This window comes from Natator depressus, chromosome 3 (assembly GCF_965152275.1).
Source record: "Natator depressus isolate rNatDep1 chromosome 3, rNatDep2.hap1, whole genome shotgun sequence".
Lineage (NCBI taxonomy): Eukaryota > Metazoa > Chordata > Testudines > Cheloniidae > Natator > Natator depressus.
The window spans coordinates 15,307,169-15,333,770 of record NC_134236.1 but is presented as its reverse complement, the minus strand read 5'-3'; the positions used below and the strand labels follow the sequence as shown (position 1 = coordinate 15,333,770).

The 26,602-nt window shown below is 46.7% G+C and overlaps 1 protein-coding gene across 1 annotated transcript; it reads left to right on the top strand.

Moving 5' to 3' along the window:
* The first annotated feature begins 19,419 nt into the window (after window positions 1-19,419).
* Window positions 19,420-21,349, top strand: LOC141984210 (uncharacterized). Its single transcript, XM_074947148.1, has 2 exons — window positions 19,420-20,219; window positions 20,808-21,349. The coding sequence occupies exons 1-2, from the start codon at window positions 19,637-19,639 to the stop codon at window positions 21,347-21,349; spliced, it is 1,125 nt and encodes a 374-aa protein (XP_074803249.1). The 5' UTR covers window positions 19,420-19,636.
* Window positions 21,350-26,602: the final 5,253 nt, after the last annotated feature.

The window sequence follows — 26,602 nt, the reverse complement described above, 5'->3', positions numbered from 1 at the left end:
ATTTTTGTTTCCTCCTTACTAGATTCTACAGCACTTTTCCAGAAGGGAGTGCATGGTGTCTGGATTGTCTTGGTACTCATTAAGGAAGAGGTACCTCAGCCTTCTGCTTTATGACTGCAGCCTGAGTAACAGAGCAAGTCTTATACTCAGGGGCATGCAGAGGGAAAAAAAAATATGGCTTTTGGAGGGGCACTGTGACAGGGTTGGGGAAACCCCCGTCTGGTGCAGGGCGAGTGTGCATGCCTTTCTGAGGGAATAAAGGGTGGGGGGGGGTACGTATCTTACGTCAGTGTCCCTCCCAGCCCAAGTCCACACGCTCACCCTTATCAGCAGGGCAGTGCGGCCTAGTGGCCAGAATCTGAAAATTCACCCTTGTCACGGGGCAGTAAGGCCTAGGGGCCAGTGTCCATCAATCCACCCCTTTTCGCAGGGTAGTAAGGCCTAGTGGCCCAAGTCAATAATTTAGCCCCTCCCTGCGGAGCAGTAAGGCCCAATAGCCAGAGTCAGGAAATCCACCCCTTCTCGCAGGGCAGTAAGACCTAGTGGACCAAGTCAATACATTCACCCCTGTCCACAGGGCAGTAAGGCCTACCTGCCAGAGTCAATACATTCACCCTTGTCAGCAGGGCAGTATGGTCTAGCAGCCACTGCTGGGCACAGGGGGAGGGGTTGCACCCCCAGCAGGGCCCTTCTTCTCCACCAGACCCCAGCCCAGGGCCCTGTTAGTGTTCGTAGTTCAGGCCACTGAGTCCGCAGGGAAGGCTCCGACCGACACACGCTGACTCAAGGTTTCGGCTCCCTCACCGGCCCACTGTCTGATTCCCTGGGCTGCTTCCTGTCATTTTCCCTGCTGCTGTGGTCTGGGCATCCCTGTTACCTGTAGGTTCTCTGGTCTGCCCCTTCTCTGGTGCCTCCTAACCTTGTGAGGCCTCTGGGGTGGCCTGGGCGCCTGCCTGGGCTGCAGCATCCCCAGCTCCTACGGTCCTGGGCTTCCACTGAGCCTTGGCTGGAGCATGTCCTTCCTCCATGGCAGCCAGCCCCAACTGAGCTGAGCTGCTCTTTTTTATACTGGTACACCTGAAGCATGCCCAGTAGGGTAAAGCGGGTGTGGCTTCCTCGGCCCACAATGTAGGGTTAACCCCTTCCCATCCAGTGCAGGGCGAGTGCGCCCCAACACAGCCCCCGCCACAGCCCCAGGGCCAGAGGAACTGTTAGCTCCCGCCACGGTCCTGGGGCTACAGGAGCTGTCAGTTCCCGCTGTGGCCCCAGGGCCATAGGATCCCACTCTCCCCCTGCAGGCCTGGGGCCAGAGGAACTCACTCTCCCTACCGCAGCCCCAGGACAAGAAGATCTCACTCTTCCCACCGCGACCCTGGGACCAAAGATGTTCTGTGCCCCCGTCAATTATTGGGTGGCCCGTGGCCCTGCTTGCCTGATCATACGCCTCTTCTTACAGTGCCCCCTTGTGTAAATATCGCAAATCTCAAGCACCATATGCTCTTTCAATTAGGCTTGGCAGAATTTGATGTGTATGTTTTTATATTTTTGACTGATAATATCAATTTTTTAATCAATTTAAATTTTCATTGTGGGAAATGATGAGGGGAGAGTCAGACAACAGGGCAGGTCAGACAATAATTATAAATTATAAGTAGATGTTGATTTAAAAAAGTTAAAGCTTTGCAACTGTTATAACACAAATTGTCAACAACACGTTACAATATACAAAGTAAGTATGCTTAAATCAGACTCTATTTAAATTCTCAAGCAGCATTCTTCTTACTTTGCCTATCTGTAAATTTCAATTATTATCAATGGAAATATTTCTTTGTCGTTTTGTGTGTATGGTGAAATCAACATTTACCTTCATTTACCGACACAAATGTAATCCTTTGAAACCTATCTTTAATCTACTTCTTTTCATGGAGTGTCTCAACAAAATAGCCAATTAAAGGAGAACTGACTGGTGTCGTTTATCTGTCTTTCAAAAACCCTTTTACAAAGTCCTGCGCAAAAAGAAGCTAAGTAGTCATAGGAGAGATGTAAAGTTCCGTGAGTCAGAAAGTTGCTTAGCGACAGAAAGCAAAATAGTAGGAGTAAAAGATAAGTTAGAACTTCTCAACATAAGGAAAGGTCAGCAGTGACCCGCTTCCATGTTCCATGCTAAGACTTGAGCCGAACCAGGCTTTTTTGCCGAAACTCTGTGATGAAAACGGCAGATCCAGCAACACCAAATTTGACTTACCGTGTGAATTTGTGTCGCTTTGGCCAAATTGTTTGGTTTGAAAACAAAACAAAAAGTCTGAAAAAACCCTAACCATTTCATTTCACCAGTTTTCTAAATGAAACGCTTCAGTTGGAAATGACGTTTTGTGTTGAAATTTTCTTTGCTTTTCAGACAGTTAATTTTTAAATTGTTAAAAATTCAAAATGAAACTTTTAATATTGGGCTGAACAAACTGTTTCGTTTGTGGACCACGGGGTCCACAGCTCAGATTCAGCTCACATGTGGTGGTAGAGCGTACCGGCACCTCTTTCATACTGCCTTCTTGTTCTCTAGAATCAAAGCTTTTAGAGACGAGGAAGGATAATCCTATGGTTACAGCACTAACCTTGGGTTCGTTAGACCCAGGTTCAATGTCCTCCTCTGCTGCAGATTTCACGTGTCCTTGGGCAAGTCACTTAGCCTCTCTGTGCCCCAGGTCTGTAAAATAGTATTTCACCCCTCATGGGGGTCTTGCAAGGTATTTGAATATTATAATAATGGGTGCCATATATATTTAAAAGAAGTCTCTACCTGTTATAAGATAGCCTTGAAAACATGAACGGGGTGTAACATATACTGTGAGGTCTGCCTGCGTTTGCAGAACATTAAGCAATAGCTGCAAGAAATGCAACCAGCCCCATTCACCTCACTGGGTGCTGATGATAATACATGAAACATCAACACAGTTAACTCACTCCTCATTGAAGCATGTAAGAAAGGGGAGAGAGGCTCATATTGCAAAGAGCTGCACTATCTGTTGTGAGTGACAGGTCATTTTGGTGCCATAAGGGAGTGAGCTTGGGGGAATACCACCATTTTTTTCCACTTTTTTTGGTTCCAAGAAGGAACCAAACTGAAGGAGCCTAGTAGAGCCCAGCAGGGCAACTAGGTCACCCTAAACATGACCCAAGCTCAAGAAGCCCAGCAGAGTGTGCAAGCTTCACCAACGGGAAGCCAAGTCTGAAGCCCTACAGGGCACATGGATGTATTCGAACCCTACTGAGGGGGAGCTTTGCGCAGGAAGGCCTCAGAGCATGTGTGATCCTATATTGAACATCTGCCCCAGCTCCTGTTATCAAAACAATGCGAGTGTCTCTGAATAAGTAGCAGTTAATGAAGCTGCAAGAAGGATTCACATGTACAAATTCCAAGGCAGATCCGGAAAGTCTTATATTAGTACATCAATAGCACTCAGATAAGTGTTTTGTGAGTTCTCTTTGCAGCATGTCAGTGATCTATATACCAATATTAAGTGAGCTCCTTTAAGTCTGGAAAAAGGCTAATGTAGTGCCCATCTTTAAAAAAGGGAAGAAGGAGGATCCTGGGAACTACAGGCCAGTCAGCCTCACCTCAGTCCCTGGAAAAATCATGGAGCAGGTCCTCAAGGAATCAATTCTGAAGCACTTAGAGGAGAGGAAAGTAATCAGGAACAGTCAGCATGGATTCACCAAGGGAAAGTCATGCCTGACTAATCTAATTGCCTTCTATGATGAGATAACTGGTTCTGTGGATGAAGGGAAAGCAGTGGAGGTGTTATTCCTTGACTTTAGCAAAGGTTTTGACACGGTCTCCCACAGTATTCTTGTCAGCAAGTTAAAGAAGTATGGGCTGGATGGATGCACTACAAGGTGGGTAGAAAGTTGGCTAGATTGTTGGGCTCAACGGGTAGTGATCAATGGGCTCCATGTCTAGTTGGCAGCCGGTATCTAGCGGAGTGCCCCAAGGGTCGGTCCTGGGACCGGTTTTGTTCAATATCTTCCTTAATGATCTGGAGGATGGTGTGGATTGCAGCCTCAGCAAGTTTGCAGATGACACTAAACTGGGAGGAGTGGTAGAAACGCTGGAGGGTAGGGATAGGATACAGAGGGACCTAGACAAATTGGAGGATTGGGCCAAAAGAAATCTGATGAGGTTCAACAAGGACAAGTGCAGAGTCCTGCACTTAGGACGGAAGAATCCAATGCACCGCTACAGACTAGGGACCGAATGGCTAGGCAGCAGTTCTGCAGAGAAGGACCTGGGGGTGACAGTGGACGAGAAGCTGGATATGAGTCAACAGTGTGCCCTTGTTGCCAAGAAGGCCAATGGCATTTTGGGGTGTATAAGTAGGGGCATAGCGAGCAGATCGAGGGACGTGATCGTTCCCCTCTATTCGACATTGGTGAGGCCTCATCTGGAGTACTGTGTCCAGTTTTGGGCCCCACACTACAAGAAGGATGTGGAAAAATTGGAGAGAATCCAGCAAAGGGCAACAAAAATGATTAGGGATCTGGAACACATGACTTATGAGGAGAGGTTGAGGGAACTGGGATTGTTTAGTCTACGGAAGAGAAGAATGAGGGGGGATTTGATAGCTGCTTTTAACTACCTGAAAGGTGGATCCAAAGAGGATGGATCTAGACTATTCTCAGTGATAGCAGATGACAGGACAAAGAGTAATGGTCTCAAGTTGCAGTGGGGGAGATTTAGGTTGATATTAGGAAAAACTTTTTCAGTAGGAGGGTGGTGAAACACTGGAATGCGTTACATAGGGAGGTGGTGGAATCTCCTTCCTTAGAAGTTTTTAAGGTCAGGCTTGACAAAGCCCTGGCTGGGATGATTTAATTGGGGATTGGTCCTGCTCTGGGCAGAGGGTTGGACTAGATGACCTGCAGAGATCCCTTCCAACTATGATATTCTATGATTCTAAGATAAGGAATTTGTCCTAGACTTGATTTGAACCAGGAACACATAATGTCAAAAGAAGTGACTCTTTTCTTCATTTAAGATACAGTAGAATATCCACGAAGGTCCTGATTCAGGAAATCACGGAAGCATGTGCGTAAGTCACAGTTATGTATATGCTTAAATAACAGTTAGTATGTGATGACGTGCTTTGCCGAATGGGGATAGTTTTCAGAATTGGGCCTAAATGCTCCTCTTCATAAGAGGGCAAGAAAGCCATTACAATTTGCTGCTAAATAATATTTGGGGGGTAACTAATGAAAATGTTGCATGGGTTTTAGCCCCATGACTCCTACTGAGGTTGCATATAGTAGGACTCTGCAGACCCTTTTCAGCAAAGTCTTAAGGGTCAGCCAAGTCCCATCACATGAGTAGTTTCACTGAAGTCGAATAAAATTAAGCATGTCCCTTGCCAGACTGGGTCTTAATTCTATTCATGGTGGATTGATTTAAATCACCAAATTTAATCATGGCTTAAATCAGCATGCAGAAAACCGTGATGTAAATAATCGGTTTTAATTATGTTTTCAATTTGAACTTTTGTAGTTATTTTCCCAAAGAAAGGTCCATTCTTATTGACTGTATAACTATTAAAAAAGGTGGATTTAACTATATACAATTGAAGAGAGCCTTTACACTACTTCTGGTACTTTTAATAGCCAGGAGGATACATTATAACTACATACCCTTATTTAGGCAATTATGTAGCTTCACATACATTTTTTTCAGATTCTTCATGTCTATGTTTTTTTCATTATGTTAGAAAACAGGTTGTCACAGGGTGACGCTGGTCCTTTAAGTGGGAAGAGACCAGTGCAGCTGTGACTGATGGGCTGGACCCCAACTGCATGAAAAGAGGGTACGTGGGACCTAGAGGGAGGAGGTCCCTGAAGGAAATCAGGAAGGGCAGGTGACAGCATCCTTAGCATAAAGGAGAGATGGGAGGTGCAGCAGAGAGTTGTCAAGGGAAAGAACTGCGGGAAACCAGCAGTGCAGTAACCATGGGCTCCTGGGGATGAGTTGAAGAACTGGCTAGAGCTGGGGAACCCCACCAAATTACAGAAAAACTTTAGCAGTGGTCCCCGGGAAGAGGCTAAGAGACAGTGTGTTCAGAGTAAGCTGGGCCCAGAAGCAAGGGTTTGACTCTAGATGGAAATCTTTTGCTCCTTTTTGAGATTGAAGCTCCCCTCTATTCCTCTTTCTCTTTCTCTTTCTCACTCCTGCTATTTTTCCACATTTAGAGCCGTATTTATTTATTTATATTAACATTGGTACAGGCTCTTAAACAGAGAGGGACAAAAATGATACTACATTCTGTGCCCATGGGCAATATGGACATGAACTGTATGTTATGGCCATGGTTTATCTGTGTGAAGCTATTGATTTTCTTTTTCTCTGCAGGAACCAGAAGGTGGCACCTGACTACTTGCTTGTAAATTTACATGTCTTTTCCATCCTCGTTTTACAGGATAAGTTTTGTGATTTGCTTTCTCTTATGTATTTTATTAAAGAGAATAAATAAAACAGAAAAACCTATTTTAATTTACAGCTGATTGTAGTCATCAGCTAAAGAGAATGATAGCTGTAACTATAGTTCTCCATTATTATTAATTATCATTAACAATAATTATTATTTATCAATAATATTATTAAATAATATTAAATAGTATTATTAATAATAATAACTATTACTTTTCTCTTCCATAGCATCTTCCAATTTGAGTGTCTTAAAGTACTTTTCTGACCTGAATGGATTTAGCCACACACACTCCTGTATCTTGGTACTATAATCCCCATTTTATGGAAGGGAAAACTGAAGCATATGGAGGTTCAAGTGACTTGTCCAAGGATTAAAGAGAAATGCCATGGCAGAGTTAGGAACAGATCTCAGATCTCCTTGCTTCCAGGACAATGCCGCCTTCAGCCATAAGATCATGCCACTAAAGCACGCTTGAGTTTTACCTGTTTATTGTTACAGGTGCACATATCTTGCTGATTCTCCAGTTCTCTTGATTCATTATCCTCATAACAGTAGATGGGCTTTTTTTTTTGAGGGCAAGAAGCTGAGATCTCGGTGGCAATGTTGCTACAGAACAGCATCCTGTGAACATTAATGTGCTGGGATTTGGTTTTGGAATAAATTTGGAGACAGGTAGTAAGAAAGCTCTCTGATTACTCTATTGGCTCCACCCTGCATGGGCTGAACAGGATCTGGCCTTAGAATAGGCTTGTCAGCAGGATGTGCTGAGCATATTTACTGTAAATTAATTGAGCCCAAATTATCCACAAACTTAATTATTATGTTATTACAGTAGCACCTAGAAGCCACAATCACAGTATGCATACATGTAGTAAGAGGCAGTACCTGTCTTCAAGAGCTGGCCTTCTAAATAGACAAAAAATACAAAGGAAATTTTATCATCTCCATTTTCCAGCCAAGGCCCAGAGAGATTATGTGGCTTGCAATAGGTCACTTAGAAAGGCTGTAAGAAAGCTAGGCACAGATTTACGGAGCAGCAGTCTGATCCTTCCTCTCTTATATATAAAGAGACCACTTCAGCCATGACTGAAATCTGTCTGTGGAATGCAGTGAGCAGTGAACAGCCATACAGCAGAGCAGTTTAGGACAGGAAGTAGAAAGTACCTTCCGCAAATGAAACTGCGGGACAAATAGGTAGACAGTTGTCATGTACTACACTCTGGCTCCCTTCTTATTCCATTGCAGCGTTACACAATGCTTACATTGATAAACAACACATCCCTTCCTCTAAGAGGCAAAACACCTGGCTTCCCAGAATATCATTATGGAGGAACATTTTTATAGTTTTGTAATGGTTGCTATCAACAAACCATAAACACAGCAAATGTGTGAATTGATATCTAATTGCATTTCTGTGGTTGGTTTGACAAAATAAAATACCCCAACCTTCTGGAAGCAATTAGAGGTATTAATAAAAATGGATTTGCACTGCACATTTATTGCTAACTATATCATAGAGTTATGTACATGAAAACTCCATTTTGTATTTGCGTTATAAAATGCTCTTTCACATTTGATGTGAATTCAGTACTGACTATTTTGATCCAGAAAACAAACAGTGATAGATCAGAGAGCACTTGAAGGAGATGCTAAATTAAGTGTTTCATCTCTGCTTTAAATAAAGGAAGTTCTGTAAAATGTTCTTTCAATACCTTGAAAATCTTGAGCCAAGTTAATCAGTGATGTAACTATAAGGAAACCAGGCAAGTTATGCCAGGGATGAATGTGGGCCCTGAGACTGTTATTCAAATTTTGGTCAGGCCATTGGTTAACATAGTTTATTAGGTGGAATTTATCCATGGCAATAATAAACACATACAGTTTAATGTGCTTACAGTGAACATAGTTACAGGGAAGGGAATAGAATTAATGAGTTGTCTGAACACATTAAAGTGTACAGATTACAGGTTTTTTATTACTATTTATTTTGTATGTTAGTGGTGCCTAGAAGCCCCAACCAAGATCAGGGAATCATTGTATTTGAGAGTATATCACTACCCAGTAATGCACAATCCTTGCCTTGAAGAGCTTACAAACTAAATAGACAAGACATGCAAAGACAAGGTGTCTTTCTAAAGGAGATGCTCTCGTTCAGCCACACGTTATGGGGCTTGATGGACGAATCACTGGGTGAAATTCTATGGCCCATGTTAGCAGCTCAGACAAGGGAACCACAATGTTCCCTTCTGGCCTTGAAATCTATGGTTGAGGGCAAGGGAGCCGCAGACAAGAAGTGATTAGTTCAAGGTCATACAGCAGGTTAGTAGAAGAACCAGGAAAAGCCCCCTTGGCTCCTGAGCCCTAACCCAATACCCTAGCCACTGGATGGCACTGCCTTCCAAAGAAAAGCTTCTGCCTAGAATGGCATTGCCTGTGAACCAAGTATATTTATTGTGGGCCCATTCCAGTTTCATCTGTCCATCCCCACCCTGTGTCTGTCTTGACTACTTATATTACAAGCTTTTGTGGTCAGGGACTGTCTAGTACTCTGTAGTGGTCCATTGTCCAGCGCATAGCACAATGGGGCCCCATTCTTGGTTGGTCCTTAGACATTACAATAATAAACATTATTATTAATATTAGGAGTAGTATTTAATAATGATAATCTAGTAGAACTATTATTAATTATAGTAGTAATGTTTAGTAATAAAAGTCTACCGACCTACCTAGTAGTTATCTAATACCTAGTTCAGGTAAATGTATAGGCTATTTTCCAATACATGTGTGGGTGTGTGCACAGAGCAGTCACCCTTGAAAATGTTAAATTTTGCTTTTGCAACCAAATAACATCACAAAAGTATTTACTGTATTCTCTGGATATTCCTAGGGAATAGCGCAAATATTGTACTAATATTATGTAGTTACAAAGGCAATTGGAAAAAAAATTAAGAGCTACCACTATATGTATATGTGTGTAATCTATACATGTATACACACACACACACACACACACACACACACACACACACACACACACACACACACACACACACACACACACAGAAGAAATAAAGATAGAGGAAGGGAGCTGTTCTCTTGAAGAAGCATAACTGTGAAAAGTAAACCCAATTCTTTAAAATGTTTCCATACTGTGAATTTATTACAGCTGCAAATAGATTAAAGGGATGTTTAAAGTATACCATTAAACAGCTACAAATCGCTGTTTCACGTGAGTTGCCTGGGCTACATCAGTAGCCCCCTAAATGATCAAAAAGTATAGCTGGAGGCAAGGTCCAAAACCACCTGCTTATACAAAAGACGTTTATGTGAGATTACTGATATCAGACATTTACAATGATCTTCCTTTAAACACTGCAATGAAATCAGCATCAAAATTGTGTTAATGTAATGTTGTGTCTACCTCAAGTAATATTGTGTCTACAAGAGCAAGGAAATTACAGCTGCATCCTTGACTCAGCCCATATGTAACAATATTGTAACTGTGGATTACATCCATATTTATCTCTACGACATGCTAAACACTCTTAAGCATTATAAAACGCCTTTAGCCCTGATTTGGCAAAGCACTTAGGTGTATGCTTAACTTTAAGCATGTGAAAAATTCCACCTTATTCAGCAAGCACTTAAGCACATGCTGATATGCTTTGCTACATAGGTAGGGCCCTAACAAATTCACGGCCATGGAAAATGTGCCGCGGACCATGAAATCTGGTCTCCCCCGGTGAAATTTGATCTTTTGTGTGCTTTTACTCTGTACTACCCAGATTTCATAGGGGGGACCAGTGTTTCTCAAACTGGGGGTCCTGACCCAAAAGAGAGTTGCAGGGGGGTCACAAGGTTATTTTAGGGGTGGTCACAGTATTGTTACCTTCACTTCTGAAGGAGGATCCTGGGAACTACAGGCCGGTCAGCCTCACCTCAGTCCCCGGAAAAATCATGGAGCAGGTCCTCAAGGAACCAATCCTGAAGCACTTAGACGATAGTAAAGTGATCAGGAACAGTCAGCATGGATTCACCAAGGGAAGGTCATGCCTGACTAATCTAATCGCCTTCTATGATGAGATTACTGATTCTGTGGATGAAGGGAAAGCAGTGGATGTATTGTTTCTTGACTTTAGCAAAGGTTTTGACACGGTCTCCCACAGTATTCTTGTCAGCAAGTTAAAGAAGTATGGGCTGGATGAATGTACTATAAGGTGGGTAGAAAGTTGGCTAGATTGTCGGGCTCAACGGGTAGTGATCAATGGCTCCATGTCTAGTTGGCAGCCGGTGTCAAGTGGAGTGCCCCAGGGGTCGGTCCTGGGGCCAGTTTTGTTCAATATCTTCATAAATGATCTGGAGGATGGTGTGGATTGCACTCTCAGCAAATTTGCGGATGATACTAAACTGGGAGGAGTGGTAGATACGTTGGAGGGCAGAGATAGGATACAGAGGGACATGGACAAATTGGAGGATTGGGCCAAAAGAAACCTGATGAGGTTCAATAAGGATAAATGCAGGGTCCTGCACTTAGGACGGAAGAACCCAATGCACAGCTACAGACTAGGGACCGAATGGCTAGGCAGCAGTTCTGCGGAAAAGGACCTAGGGGTGACAGTGGACGAGAAGCTGGATATGAGTCAGCAGTGTGCCCTTGTTGCCAAGAAGGCCAATGGCATTTTGGGATGTATAAGTAGGGGCATAGCCAGCAGATCGAGGGACGTGATCGTTCCCCTCTATTCGACATTGGTGAGGCCTCATCTGGAGTACTGTGTCCAGTTTTGGGCCCCACACTACAAGAAGGATGTGGATAAATTGGAGAGAGTCCAGCGAAGGGCAACAAAAATGATTAGGGGTCTGGAACACATGACTTCTGAGGAGAGGCTGAGGGAACTGGGATTGTTTAGTCTGCAGAAGAGAAGAATGAGGGGGGATTTGATAGCTGCTTTCAACTACCTGAGAGGTGGTTCCAAAGAGGATGGTTCTAGACTATTCTCAGTGGTAGAAGATGACAGGACAAGGAGTAATGGTCTCAAGTTGCAGTGGGGGAGGTTTAGGTTGGATATTAGGAAAAACTTTTTCACTAGGAGGGTGGTGAAACACTGGAATGCGTTACCCAGGGAGGTGGTAGAATCTCCTTCCTTAGAAGTTTTTAAGGTCAGGCTTGACAAAGCCCTGGCTGGGATGATTTAATTGGGGATTGGTCCTGCTTTGAGCAGGGGGTTGGACTAGATGACCTCCTGAGGTCCCTTCCAACCCTGATATTCTATGATTCTATGATTCTATGATTCTGCCCTGCCTTCAGAGCTGGGTGGCCAGAGAGCGGCAGCTGTTGGCCGGGCACCCAGCTCTGAAGGCAGCGCCATGCCAGCAGCAGCACAGAAGTAAGGATGGCAATACCGTACCACGCCACCCTTCCTTCGGTGCCGCTCCCTTCAGAGCTGGGCGGCCAGAGACTGGTGGCTGCTGACTGAGGGCCGAGCTCTGCTGGCAGCAGCGCAGAAGTAAGGCTGCCAATACCATCCCATCCCATCCTTACTCTCCAGTTGCCCAGCTCTACAGGCCGTGCCGCCACCAGCAGCTGTGCAGAAGTAAGGGTAGCTGTGCCACAACCTCCCCCTACAGTAGCACACACACACAACTCCTTTTTGGGTCAGGACTCCTACAATTACAACACCATGAAATTTCAGATTTAAATAGCTGAAATCGTGAAATTTACAATTTTTAAAATTCTATGACCATGACATTGACCAAAATGGACCATGAATTTGGTAAGGCCCGATACATAGGATTAGATTTAAGCATGTGTTTAAGTGCTTTGTTGAATCAGGGCCTCTGCATGTTAGTCAGCTACTTCGGCCCCAACTCAGCAAAGCACTTGGTTAAGCATGTGCTTAATTTTCAGCACATGAGTAGTTTTCAAAGGAAGGACTTACATGCTTAAATGTAAACACCTGCTAAAGAGTTTTACTGGATCATGCTAGAGTGCTAAACACTCTGCAAGTTTGATCCCGTAAGCACAGGCTTAAGTTTAATCAACGTCAGTGGAATCTAAGCGTGTCCTTAGAGTTGTTTCTTTGCTGAATTGGGATATTTTCAAATGTGTTTAAGATCATGAGTGACTTTGAAAATCAAATTAGAGTTGTGCTGTAAAGTGCGTTAGGCTCTTTTGAAGATCCCACTTTAATCAACTATTTCAAGAGCTTGATGTGCCTTAACTTTATTCTGGTTCAGTTGCTTATATGTTATTTTCTTGTAATTTAATGTAAAAAATATAGTACAAAATTAAAACTATTGACATTGCAATATCTGCTGCATTAGGTTCCCCAGAGATTTGTCATTTTTATTAGAAAAAGTTTAAATATGTTTATTTTGCAACAAAGATTGGTGCTGTTTTTATTCACAATTCAGGAATTTTGATTTTTAGCATTGGGGTTGGGGGGAAATGACTAGTGTCTCCATGAACAAATATTTCATTGTTCCTATATGCCATCCATAGAAAGTGGTCTATTTTCATAGGAAATTGGTGTATTTGCATGGAAAAATTCCAGTGTAGATCTCTCTCATTTTTCTACTTGTATAGAACTATATTGTAGTAAATGTACTTGCATTACTCACTCATATAGTGAGCATCACTTTAAAATCTTAATATTTACTTCTCAGAATAGTTAAACATTCCCTGGTATTTGCATTGTTCCCCACTCCAAATAAAGATAATACTTGAGAAAATAATCAGTATCATATATTCATATGATCAATAATATAATAATAATCTCTTGGATAAGATCAGCATTATGATCATAGAATCATGGCATTTAAGGCCAGAAGGGATCACTGGACACTGGATCATCTAGTCTGACCTCCCAACGTCACCCAGCACCTGCACACTAAACCCAACAACTGAAATTAGACCGAAGTATTACAGTCCACAGGAGATTAGACTATTATGTGCCACAGAAAGAGAATAGGAGGGACTGAGGTGCAGTAGTGCTCAAGGCCCCTGCAATGGCAGAAAAATGATTAAATGAGATGTACCCAGATAATCCTGGCAAGCAACCTCACACTGCAGAGGAAGGCAAAAACTCCTCAAGGCCACTGGCAATCTGACCTGGGGGAAAATTCCTTCCTGAACACACATTTCGCTCTCAGTTAAACCCTGGGCATGTGAGCAAGAACCAGCCAGCCAAGCACCTGAGAGAGAGAATGCTGGGTGCCACCTCAGAGCCCTGGCCCATCCCATCCGATGTCCCATCTCCAGCCATGGCAATCCCTGATGCTTCACAGGAAGGAGATAAAAAAAAAAAGGAATCATCAGAGGGACCCCTTCCTGACCCTCGCAGGTAACTGGCTGAAACCCTGATGCACGAGCTTTTAGGAACATAAGACATAAACCAGAAGCGAACCCCAAGGCTCCTGAGCCCTGGCCCCTACCATCATAAGCAACCCAGTCATTCAATCTCACACATAAATTTGTCCAGATCTCTCTTAAAATTAATTAGGTTGATTGGTCCTGTAATATCTGTCTATCTTATTGTCTCTAATGCTGCAGTACAGCAATGCTGGTGACATTGCACTGAGAGTAAATTCACAGGCATTGCGGTTATGTCTAATGAAAGAAAAATCGAACAGAATAGAATCTGTGTGACTTGCAGTCATAAAAGCATAAAAGCAATATAATAATAATTAATAATTAATCATAATCATAATCTTTCTCTTCCTTCCATTCTGGAACAAATATCTACAGCTCAGTCCTGTAAACACTTATGTGCATACACAACTGTACTCTCATGAGTAGTCCATGGAAATAAAGTTATAAATATGTCTATGCATCTGCAGGATCAGGGCCCAAATCTGTGCTCAGAAACCATGGTTATATTCCCTGTTGTACTGTTTTTTGAGCCCTCATCAGCGGTTGCAGGTGGAAGAAGGAATCCTGAATTCAGACCTGGGTAAATGAAAGGGGAATTGATTTTTCTTATACAAATTAGGAATATAATCATTCCCTCCCCCACCCCCTTTTAAAATAAAGCATGTATTTTACCTACAACACACACCACCAAGGAAAAGGAAACCTGAAAAGGACAGGATATGGGTCATTTCCTTTTTCCCTGTGAACAATGCACAACAGAAAGCTTTTGAAATTGTTCTTATTGTCAGGAAACCAACCCTGTTAAAAAGAAATTACATCTTTCTGTTGTGCATTTCTTCCATATCTGTAACTACCCCCCCAAAAGTGAGTTTTAGATTCCAAATAGTTGGAAATTATAAAAGAGCTGGAAGTTCCCACAATTAAGTGCATTACTCAGAGAGAGAAAAATGTTTACAAAGACTTGCGGGGGGGGGGGGGGAAAGGGGGAGGGGAAGAAGCCAACCTCTGGGTTTAAAAGCCTTTTTCAAGACATCATCCATCTCTCCAAGGTACTGAGCTGGAGTCGATAAAAGACCTCTCTTTGAGAATAAAATGCAAAAAGTCAAAACAGTTTTTTCCATTTTAGAGACAGCTTTTCTGTGTGTGCACCTATTGCCCACCATTTCAATGATTTCTTTTCCTTCATAGGTTGTCAACAGAGAAGCATTACATTAAGGAAAAGAAGAGCTCTGCAATATTTTGGCTAGCTGTAAAATGGCCATATGCTTCTCAGTACATTTATATTGAAAAATTAAAGGTACCTGTAATTCTAGGACTAATTTCAGGGGCTCAGAAACTGGAGTGATGGGCATAATATGAAAAATTTGGGCAAGAATCCCCTGTATGACCATGCAGAGGGAAAAGGGTATATTAGGCTTGGTCTACACTACAGAGTTAGGTCATCATAAGGCAGCTTATATGGACCTAAGTATGTCAGAGTCTACACTACAGCCTTGCTCAGGTCCATGTAAGTGCCCTACTCCACTGATATAATAACCCCACCTCCACAAGAGGTATAGGGCTTATGTTGGTGTAGTTATGGTGACTTGGCATCTGTGTAGATACTGTTCCTTACATCAACTGTTGTCTGTCTTGTCAATTTCAGGGCTCTGCCTTGAAATTGACTAGAAACCTGCCTCCCAGCTCCCCAGCCTGGCTGCTGCCAGGTCTCTGCTCCAAGCCAGGCTGCCACCCAGGCTCCCAGCTTGGGCTGCTGCCTAGGCTCCCCACTTCCCATGGGGAGCCCTGCTGCCCCTCAGGTCAGGGGTCATGGCTCCCCGCCAGGAGCACGTCAGCCAACCAGATTCCAGGTGCGGGTCTCCCTGCTGGAGGTGAGAAGCCCCGGGTGGCTTTCTCCCTGCTCCCAGATGGGAATGGGGAGGCAAGTAGCCCCCGAGGGGCAGCTGGGCTCCTGGTAGGGAGCTGCACGGAGCTGAGAACCCTGGCTGTCAGCCCCCCACACTGCCCCTCTTCAATCAGTGGAGGCGCTCCTGGTGAGGATATGCACTCACCGACAGAAGGAGGGCAGTGTGGACATCAGCCACTTCAGTAATTAATGTAGGTCTCGGCATGGGCTATCCAGGTTGCACAACAGGGATGGGAGTAGCTTCAGCAGAGCTGCTTCTCCCACTTCTGCACAGATAGGCAGGGAATGGGGTGGCAAGTGGAGGGGAGTATGTAGAGCCTTCACTCTGTCCCTCCTAGTGTGCTGGCCAATGCAGCTGAGCTGGCAGGCGGCAGGATTTAATCTGCCAGGAAAAGGGCTGGTGCAGATTACTTCCCCTGGAGTCATAGGGGAACCAGTGACTCTCTGAGTCACAATTCGGCCTCCAATCTCCTCCTGGGACATTGCAACTATTTGCTGCTGCATACTCAGGGCTAGTAGGGAAGGCACAATCTGATCCTTAGGTAGATTAGGTTAAATCGTGGGGCAGCCTAGCACTTCTGTGGCAGTTTATGGAGACCCAGCTTCAAATTCTGGATTTGGTTCATTGCTTCTGTCATGGGAGCACTGAAGTGTGACTCAGCACAGTCCATGCTGGGAAGGGAGCAACTTCCATTGCTCCCTCCTTTGCCTCTTCCTGGTGGATTCTGAAGGGAACTGAATCCAGCTCCCTTTGGCTGATTTGACTGTGGCCCCTGTGTGGGGGAACTAATGAGTGGCCCTGTGAAACTTCTGAGATTGTATTCTAACATACCTGATGGGACCATGTGTGGTATACTGCATGTTACATTCTTTCTGTGGTCCTGATCCAGAAGTCCTACCTCAGATCTTCCACAGACTAAACATCCCCTACCTTTTGGGAGGCCTAGGGAAGAATTTAAGGATTAGGCCCTATGTCTTTAATTTCAAAACATTGCATGAGATCCTCTCCTGGTGTGAACGGACAAAGCTCCTTTGAAATCGCTGGAGTAATGCTGACTTACACCAGCTGAGGATCTGGCCTGTTACTCTATAGTTACTCCTGGGGGAATTCTGCTCCACTGCACATGGCAGAATTTATGTCCCACGAGATTTCTTTGCTTCCCTGCAGAAAAATGACTTTCTGATGGGGAAGCAATGGGAAGCCACAAGAGCGGTCATGTGACCATCCCCTCAGCAGTATGTTTCAGGTGCCCAGGGCAGAGAGGTAAATCACTGTGGGACAGAGATCAGGACTGGGGAAGACCCAGCTGGTGGCTCCTATCCTGCGCTGGGCTCAGCTGCTAGTCCTGGCTGGGTTGGGGAGGATGGGACTTCCTCTTCCCCTACATGGCATCTGGGGCCAGGTCAAATCCACCTCCAGATTTCTCCCTTGGCTGTAGGAAGCTCTGCAAACTCCCTGCCCCCTGCGATTCCTGCACCCATTGCTCCTCAGTTGCAGGGGGAGGGATCACTGTACAGGGAGCTGCTCCCCCATCCGCCCAATCCCCGTGCATCCAGACCCCTTCCTACTCAAACCCTCCCACCAAGCCTCACCCACTTCGTACTCAGAACCGTTCTTGACGAGCCCCACTCCCCCTGCACCTGGACCACCCCGATGAGCCACCCATACCCGGATCCCCCACTACCAAGCCCCAACCAGCTGCACCTGGAACCCCACCCCACTGAGCCCCACTGCCCCCATACCTTGAGCCCTCACACTGAGCCCTCCCACACCCAGATCCCCCTGCTGAGTTCTATCCCCCCCTACACCCAGACTCCCTCTTGCAGAGCTCCAACCATCTTCACCTGGACCCCCCCTACACAGTCCAATTACTGTTGCACCCAGAACCCCTCAACAAGCCCCTGTGCATCCAGATCCCTTCCACACCTGGATCCCCCACTGAGCCACCCGCACCCAGATTGCCCACACAGAACCCTCTCAATCCACACCTGGATTGCCCCCACACTAAGCCCCTCCACACTTGGATCCTCCCTTGTTGAGCCTGCCTGCCCACACCCGGTACACCTGGCACAGGAGGGCGGGGCTGTGGTATTTCTGGGGCAGGCCCAGTCCTTGTGCTGTGTCAGAGTTGAGTGCAGCCTCACTGCTGAGTCAATGTCCTGAAGGGGAGCTGCACAGTGATCTCCCACCTCTGCAACCAGGGGCCTGTACTCCCCAATGCCATGCTGGAGCCTCCACATTTATTTGACAAATAAAATTTGCAGAATTTTAAAATATTGTGCGCAGACTTTTTAATTTTTTGGCGGAGAATGCCCTTAGAGTATAGTACATGAATAGGATCAGTTTAGCTGAGATTATTATGGGAGAATTCACTAATCGATTCATCCTTCATTATGTTTCTCCGGTTCTTCCACCATTTTTTTTTTCATCATCCAGCTGCTTTCTTCATCATCCCCTGATATTGTTCCTTTCTCCTTCATGGATTTCTTTCTAAAGTGGTTTAGGTTTCCTGTGCACAAATGCTTCAGGACTCCTGTGCTTCGATTTGCCTTTGGTGGATTCCAATTAACCATATGCTTTTAGCAGCAGTTTGGAGAAAAGTAGTTTGGAGTGTCTCAGCTGATGTATTCTGCTGTGATGCCTTGTGTCAGCTGGTGGTGGATGCACATTTAGCAATGGCTAAATATATATGTAACTAACTCAATCATAAAAAGACACCCCAGCTTAGCTCCAAAAGTTCTTGGGAGTGGATGCTCTGCACAAGACACTCATAGCTGAGACCTTTATACAGAGTGTCAGCTGGAAAAATAAAAGTGACTCCTGGAAGAGCAGACTTGGAAGAGGTAATTGAGTGAGGTGCTCTCCCTTCCAGCAGCAAAAGCTTGAGCCCTTCTGCTCCAAAGCAGAGCAGACCTCAGGAATCAGGGAGCTTTGGAGTCCCTTTAGAGAGGTGCTTTTCATGGTTGAGATATTAAGGTGATTGGTGCTATAGAAAACCCTAAGATAGTCAGAGGAAGAAGCCAAGGGTTCAACTGTTTGAGACACCTGAGGTAGGAAATTATCCGATTTCCACATCAACACCAGAGCTGAGCAAGCATGAAGTCTGCCAAGCTGGCTCCATGTGACTGCGTGTCCCAAAGAAATGTGAATGGATTCCTGTAAGGAGGAATTAATCATGGATATAGCACAGTACTCAGATTCTGTGATGCCTCGAGTTTCTGGGAGGGGACACACTATAGCATATATGCTGAACTGAGACAAGAAACAAAGTAAATGGTACATGTTGATGATGACTGAGAAATATAGAAGATGAGGGTTACGTGCTGTATAAGACCATAAGGTGCTCATAAATTAGTCACACACAACACAACACACAACACAACAAAGGAGCGTAACAAACAATAGAAGCAGGATGGAAGGAGGATGAGGAAAAGAGTAATAAGAACATGTAATTACATAGGCTAGCTATGGTTCTGAATCACTTTCTTTTCTAATATAAATCAATAAATAATATCACCTAGCCATGATCAGATAGCCCTGGTCTACACTTGGACTTTAGGTCGAATTTAGCAGCATTAAATCGATGTAAACCTGCACCCGTCCACACGATGAAGCCCTTTATTTCGACTTAAAGGGCTCTTAAAATCGATTTCCTTACTCCACCCCTGACAAGTGGATTAGCGCTTAAATCGGCCTTGCCGGGTCGAATTTGGGGTACTGTGGACACAATTCGACAGTATTGGCCTCCGGGAGCTATCCCAGAGTGCTCCATTTTGACCGCTCTGGACAGCACTCTCAACTCAGATGCACTGGCCAGGTAGACAGGAAAAGAACCGCGAACTTTTGAATCTCATTTCCTGTTTGGCCAGCGTGGCAAGCTGCAGGTGACCATGCAGAGCTCATCAGCAGAGGTGACCATGATGGAGTCTCAGAATCGCAAAAGAGCTCCAGCATGGACCGAACGGGAGGTATGGGATCTGATCGCTGTATGGGGAGAGGAATCCGTGCTATCAGAACTCCGTTCCAGTTTTCGAAATGCCAAAACCTTTGTCAAAATCTCCCAGGGCATGAAGGACAGAGGCCATAACAGGGACCCGAAGCAGTGCCGCGTGAAACTGAAGGAGCTGAGGCAAGCCTACCAGAAAACCAGAGAGGCGAACGGCCGCTCCGGGTCAGAGCCCCAAACGTGCCGCTTCTATGATGAGCTGCATGCCATTTTAGGGGGTTCAGCCACCACTACCCCAGCCGTGTTGTTTGACTCCTTCAATGGAGATGGAGGCAATACGGAAGCAGGTTTTGGGGACGAAGAAGATGATGATGATGACGAGGTTGTAGATAGCTCACAGCAAGCAAGCGGAGAAACCGGTTTTCCTGACAGCCAGGAACTGTTTCTCACCCTGGACCTGGAGCCAGTACCCCCTGAACCCACCCAAGGCTGCCTCCTGGACCCAGCAGGCGGAGAAGGGACCTCCGGTGAGTGTACCTTTTAAAATACTATACATGGTTTAAAAGCAAGCATGTGAAAGGATTACTTTGCCCTGGCATTCGCGGCTCTCCTGGATATACTCCCAAAGCCTTAGCAAAAGGTTTCTGGGGAGGGCAGACTTATTGCGTCCTTCATGGTAGGACACTTTACCACTCCAGGCCAGTAACACGTACTCGGGAATCATTGTACAACAAAGCATTGCAGTGTATGTTTGCTGGCGTTCAAGCAACATCCGTTCTTTATCTCTCTGTGTTATCCTCAGGAGAGTGAGATATAATCCATGGTCACCTGGTTGAAATAGGGTGCTTTTCTTCAGGGGACACTCAGAGGAGCCCATTCCTGCTGGGCTGTTTGCCTGCGGCTGAACAGAAATGTTCCCCGCTGTTAGCCACAGGGAGGGGGGAGGGTTGAGGGGGTAGCCACGCGGTGGGGGGAGGCAAAATGCGACCTTGTAACGAAAGCACATGTGCTATGTATGTAATGTTAACAGCAAGGTTTACCCTGAAAGAGTGTAGCCAGTGTTTTATAAAATATGTCTTTTTAAATACCGCTGTCCCTTTTCTTTTCTCCACCAGCTGCATGTGTTTCAATGATCACAGGATCTTCTCCTTCCCAGAGGCTAGTGAAGATTAGAAAGAAAAAAAAACGCACTCGAGATGAAATGTTCTCCGAGCTCATGCTGTCCTCCCACACTGACAGAGCACAGACGAATGCGTGGAGGCAAATAATGTCAGACTGCAGGAAAGCACAAAATGACCAGGAGGAGAGGTGGCGGGCTGAAGAGAGTAAGTGGCGGGCTGAAGAGAGTAAGTGGCGGGCTGAAGAGAGGGCTGAAGCTCGAATGTGGCGGCAGCGTGATGAGAGGAGGCAGGATTCAATGCTGAGGCTGCTGGAGGACCAAACCAGTATGCTCCAGTGTATGGTTGAGCTGCAGCAAAGGCAGCTGGAGCACAGACTGCCACTACAGCCCCTGTGTAACCAACCGCCCTCCTCCCCAAGTTCCATAGCCTCCACACCCAGACGCCCAAGAACGCGGTGGGGTGGCCACCAGCCAACCAGCCACTCCACCACAGAGGATTGCCCCAAAAAAAGAAGGCTGTCATTCAATAAATTTTAAAGTTGTAAACTTTTAAAGTGCTGTGTGGCATTTTCCTTCCCTCCTCCACCACCCCTCCTGGGCTACCTTGGTAGTCATCCCCCTATTTGTGTGATGAATGAATAAAGAATGCATGAATGTGAAGCAACAATGACTTTATTGCCTCTGCAAGCGGTGATCGAAGGGAGGAGGGGACTGTGGTTAGCTTACAGGGAAGTAGAGTGAACCAAGGGGCGGGGGGTTTCATCAAGGAGAAACAAACAGAACTTTCACACCGTAGCCTGGCCAGTCATGAAACTGGTTTTCAAAGCCTCTCTGATGCGTACCGCACCCTCCTGTGCTCTTCTAACCGCCCTGGTGTCTGGCTGCGCGTAACCAGCAGCCAGGCGATTTGCCTCAACCTCCCACCCCGCCATAAACGTCTCCCCCTTACTCTCACAGATATTGTGGAGCACACAGCAAGCAGTAATAACAGTGGGAATATTGGTTTCGCTGAGGTCTAAGCGAGTCAGTAAACTGCGCCAGCGCGCCTTTAAACGTCCAAATGCACATTCTACCACCATTCTGCACTTGCTCAGCCTGTAGTTGAACAGCTCCTGACTGCTGTCCAGGCTGCCTGTGTACGGCTTCATGAGCCATGGCATTAAGGGGTAGGCTGGGTCCCCAAGGATACATATAGGCATTTCAACATCACCAACAGTTATTTTCTGGTCTGGGAATAAAGTCCCTTCTTGAAGCTTTTGAAACAGACCAGAGTTCCTGAAGATGCGAGCGTCATGTACCTTTCCCGGCCATCCCACGTTGATGTTGGTGAAACGTCCCTTGTGATCCACCAGAGCTTGCAGCACTATTGAAAAGTACCCCTTGCGGTTTATGTACTCGCCGGCTTGGTGCTCCGGTGCCAAGATAGGGATATGGGTTCCGTCTATGGCCCCACCACAGTTAGGGAATCCCATTGCAGCAAAGCCATCTACTATGACCTGCACATTTCCCAGGGTCACTACCCTTGATATCAGCAGATCTTTGATTGCGTGGGCTATTTGCATCACAGCAGCCCCCACAGTAGATTTGCCCACTCCAAATTGATTCCCAACTGACCGGTAGCTGTCTGGCGTTGCAAGCTTCCACAGGGCTATCGCCACTCGCTTCTCAACTGTGAGGGCTGCTCTCATCTTGGTATTCATGCGCTTCAGGGCAGGGGAAAGCAAGTCACAAAGTTCCATGAAAGTGCCCTTACGCATGCGAAAGTTTCGCAGCCACTGGGAATCGTCCCAGACCTGCAACACTATGCGGTCCCACCAGTCTGTACTTGTTTCCCGAGCCCAGAATCGGCGTTCCACAGCATGAACCTGCCCCATTAGCACCATGATGCATGCATTGGCAGGGCCCATGCTTTCAGAGAAATCTGTGTCCATGTCCTGATCACTCACGTGACCGCGCTGACGTCGCCTCCTCGCCCGGTAGCGCTTTGCCAGGTTCTGGTGCTGCATATACTGCTGGATAATGCGTGTGGTGTTTAATGTGCTCCTAATTGCCAAAGTGAGCTGGGCGGACTCCATGCTTGCCTTGGTATGGTGTCCGCACAGAAAAAAGGCGCGGAATAATTGTCTGCCGTTGCTCTGACGGAGGGAGGGGCGACTGACGACACGGCTTACAGGGTTGGCTTCAGGGGGCTAAAATCCACAAAGGGGGTGGCTTTACATCAAGGAGTAGTTCAGGCAGGACTTCACGGAGGGTTCCAATAAGAAATGGTGCACCTAAGTTATTGTTCTTATTGGAACAAGGAGGTTAGCCTGGCCTCTGATTGATACATGGCTAGATTTACCTCGCTGCACCTTCTCTGTGAGTGACTGCAGTGTGACCTAGAGGAATGAGTCCCCTAGACAGGGGAGAAGGCAAATGAGTACAAAACAAATCTGGTCTATTTCTTGTTTTGATCCACTCCATCTATCTTTTACATCTTTGGCTGGCAGCAGACGGTGCAGAAGGACTGCAAGCCATCCACATCTCATGGCTGCTCGGCAGAAGATGGTACAGTACGACTGCTAGCCATCCTCATCTCTTGCCTGCCTGGCAGAAGATGGCACAGTACGATTGCTAGCCATCGTCATCTCTTGCCTGCCCGGCAGAAGATGGTACAATACGATTGCTAGCCATCGTCATCTCTTGCCTGCCCGGCAGAAGATGGTACAATACGACTGCTAGCAATCCGTATTGCCTGCCTGCTCACCATTAGACGGTTCAATACGACTGACTGCAGGACTAAAGAGAATGACCTGGTCAAGTCACCAAAAATTTAGTCCCTGCGCCCATGTCTGCCCAGGCGCTCCCAGCCGACGTGGCCAGGAGCACCTCGGACATGACGAGGACGGCTACCAGTCGTACTGTACCGTCTGCTGCCAGAAGGCAATGGGTTGCTGCTACTGTGTAGCAATGCCGTACCATGTCTGCCAGCACCCAGGAGACATACGGTGACGGTTACCTGAGCGGGCTCCATGCTTGCGGTGGTATGGCGTCCGCACAGGTAACTCAGGAAAAAAGGCGCGAAACGATTGTCTGCCCTTGCCTTCACGGAGGGAGGGAGGGAACGGGGGCCGGACAATATGTACCCAGAACCACCCGCGACAATGTTTTAGCCCAATCAGAGTGCTCCATTGGGCTGCTCTGGACAGCACTCTCAACTCAGATGCACGATTGTTTGCTGTTGCTCTGACGCAGGGAGGGGCGACTGAGGACACGGCTTACAGGGTTGACTTCACGGAGGGTTCCAATAAGAAATGGTGCACCTAAGTTATTGTTCTGATTGGAACAAGGAGGTTAGCCTGGCCTCTGATTGATACATGGCTAGATCTACCTCGCTGCACCTTCTCTGTGAGTGACTGCAGTGTGACCTAGAGGAATGAGTCCCCTAGACAGGGGAAAAGGCAAATGAGTACAAAACAAATCTGGTCTATTTCTTGTTTTGATCCACTCCATCTATCTTTTACATCTTTGCTGGCAGCAGACGGTGCAGAAGGACTGCATGCCATCCACATCTCATGGCTGCTCGGCAGAAGACGGTGCAATAGGACTGCTAGCAATCCATATTGCCTGCCTGCTCACCATAAGACGGTTCAATAGGACTGACTGCCGGACTAAAGAGAATGACCTGGTCAAGTCACTAAAAATTTAGTCCCTGCGCCCATGTCTGCCCAGGCGCTCCTGATCGACCTCACACAGGCGACCAGGAACACCTCGGACATGACGAGGACGGCTACCAGTCGTACTGTACCGTCTGCTGCCAGAAGGCAATGGGTTGCTGCTACTGTGTAGCAATGCCGTACCGCATCTGCCAGCACCCAGGAGACATACGGTGACGGTTACCTGAGCGGGCTCCATGCTTGCGGTGGTACGGCATCCGCACAGGTAACTCAGGAAAAAAAGGCGCGAAACGATTGTCTGCCCTTGCTTTCACGGAGGGAGGGAGGGAACGGGGGCCGGACAATATGTACCCAGAACCACCCGCGACAATGTTTTAGCCCAATCAGAGTGCTCCATTGTGACTGCTCTGGACAGCACTCTCAACTCAGATGCACGATTGTTTGCCGTTGCTCTGACGCAGGGAGGGGCGACTGAGGACACGGCTTACAGGGTTGACTTCACGGAGGGTTCCAATAAGAAATGGTGCACCTAAGTTATTGTTCTTATTGGAACAAGGAGGTTAGCCTGGCCTCTGATTGATACATGGCTAGATTTACCTCGCTGCACCTTCTCTGTGAGTGACTGCAGTGTGACCTAGAGGAATGAGTCCCCTAGACAGGGGAGGAGGCAAATGAGTACAAAACAAATCTGGTCTATTTCTTGTTTTGATCCACTCCATCTATCTTTTACATCTTTGGCTGGCAGCAGACGGTGCCGAAGGACATATTGCCTGCCTGCTCACCATAAGACGGTTCAATAGGACTGACTGCCGGACTAAAGAGAATGACCTGGTCAAGTCACTAAAAATTTAGTCCCTGCGCCCATGTCTGCCCAGGCGCTCCTGATCGACCTCACACAGGCGACCAGGAGTACCTCGGACATGACGAGGACGGCTACCAGTCGTACTGTACCGTCTGCTGCCACAAGGCAATGGGTTGCTGCTACTGTGTAGCAATGCCGTACCGCGTCTGCCAGCACCCAGGAGACATACGGTGACGGTTACCTGAGCGGGCTCCATGCTTGCGGTGGTACGGCGTCCGCACAGGTAACTCAGGAAAAAAAGGCGCGAAACGATTGTCTGCCCTTGCTTTCACGGAGGGAGGGAGGGAACGGGGGCCGGACAATATGTACCCAGAACCACCCGCGACAATGTTTTAGCCCAATCAGAGTGCTCCATTGTGACTGCTCTGGACAGCACTCTCAACTCAGATGCACGATTGTTTGCCGTTGCTCTGACGCAGGGAGGGGCGACTGAGGACACGGCTTACAGGGTTGACTTCACGGAGGGTTCCAATAAGAAATGGTGCACCTAAGTTATTGTTCTTATTGGAACAAGGAGGTTAGCCTGGCCTCTGATTGATACATGGCTAGATTTACCTCGCTGCACCTTCTCTGTGAGTGACTGCAGTGTGACCTAGAGGAATGAGTCCCCTAGACAGGGGAGGAGGCAAATGAGTACAAAACAAATCTGGTCTATTTCTTGTTTTGATCCACTCCATCTATCTTTTACATCTTTGGCTGGCAGCAGACGGTGCCGAAGGACATATTGCCTGCCTGCTCACCATAAGACGGTTCAATAGGACTGACTGCCGGACTAAAGAGAATGACCTGGTCAAGTCACTAAAAATTTAGTCCCTGCGCCCATGTCTGCCCAGGCGCTCCTGATCGACCTCACACAGGCGACCAGGAGTACCTCGGACATGACGAGGACGGCTACCAGTCGTATTGTACCGTCTGCTGCCACAAGGCAATGGGTTGCTGCTACTGTGTAGCAATGCCGTACCGCGTCTGCCAGCACCCAGGAGACATACGGTGACGGTTACCTGAGAGGGCTCCATGCTTGCGGTGGTATGGCGTCCGCACAGGTAACTCAGGAAAAAAGGCGCGAAACGATTGTTTGCCCTTGCTTTCACGGAGGGAGGGAGGGAGGGAAGGGGGGACTGACGATATGTACCCAGAACCACCCGCTACAATGTTTCAGCCCCATCAGGCATTGGGATCTCAACCCAGAATTCCAATGGGCAGTGGAGACTGCGGGAACTGTGGGATAGCTACCCACAGTGCAACGCTCCGGAAGTCGACTCTAGCCTCGGT

What these genes read in the sequence shown, in the direction of transcription:
- LOC141984210 (XM_074947148.1), top strand. Translation starts at nt 19,637, where the DNA reads ATGCAGAGCTCATCAGCAGAGGTGACCATGATGGAGTCTCAGAATCGC. An exon ending in AGGCGGAGAAGGGACCTCCG is followed by an intron (nt 20,220 to 20,807) that starts GTGAGTGTACCT and finishes TTTCTCCACCAG; the next exon opens with CTGCATGTGTTTCAATGATC.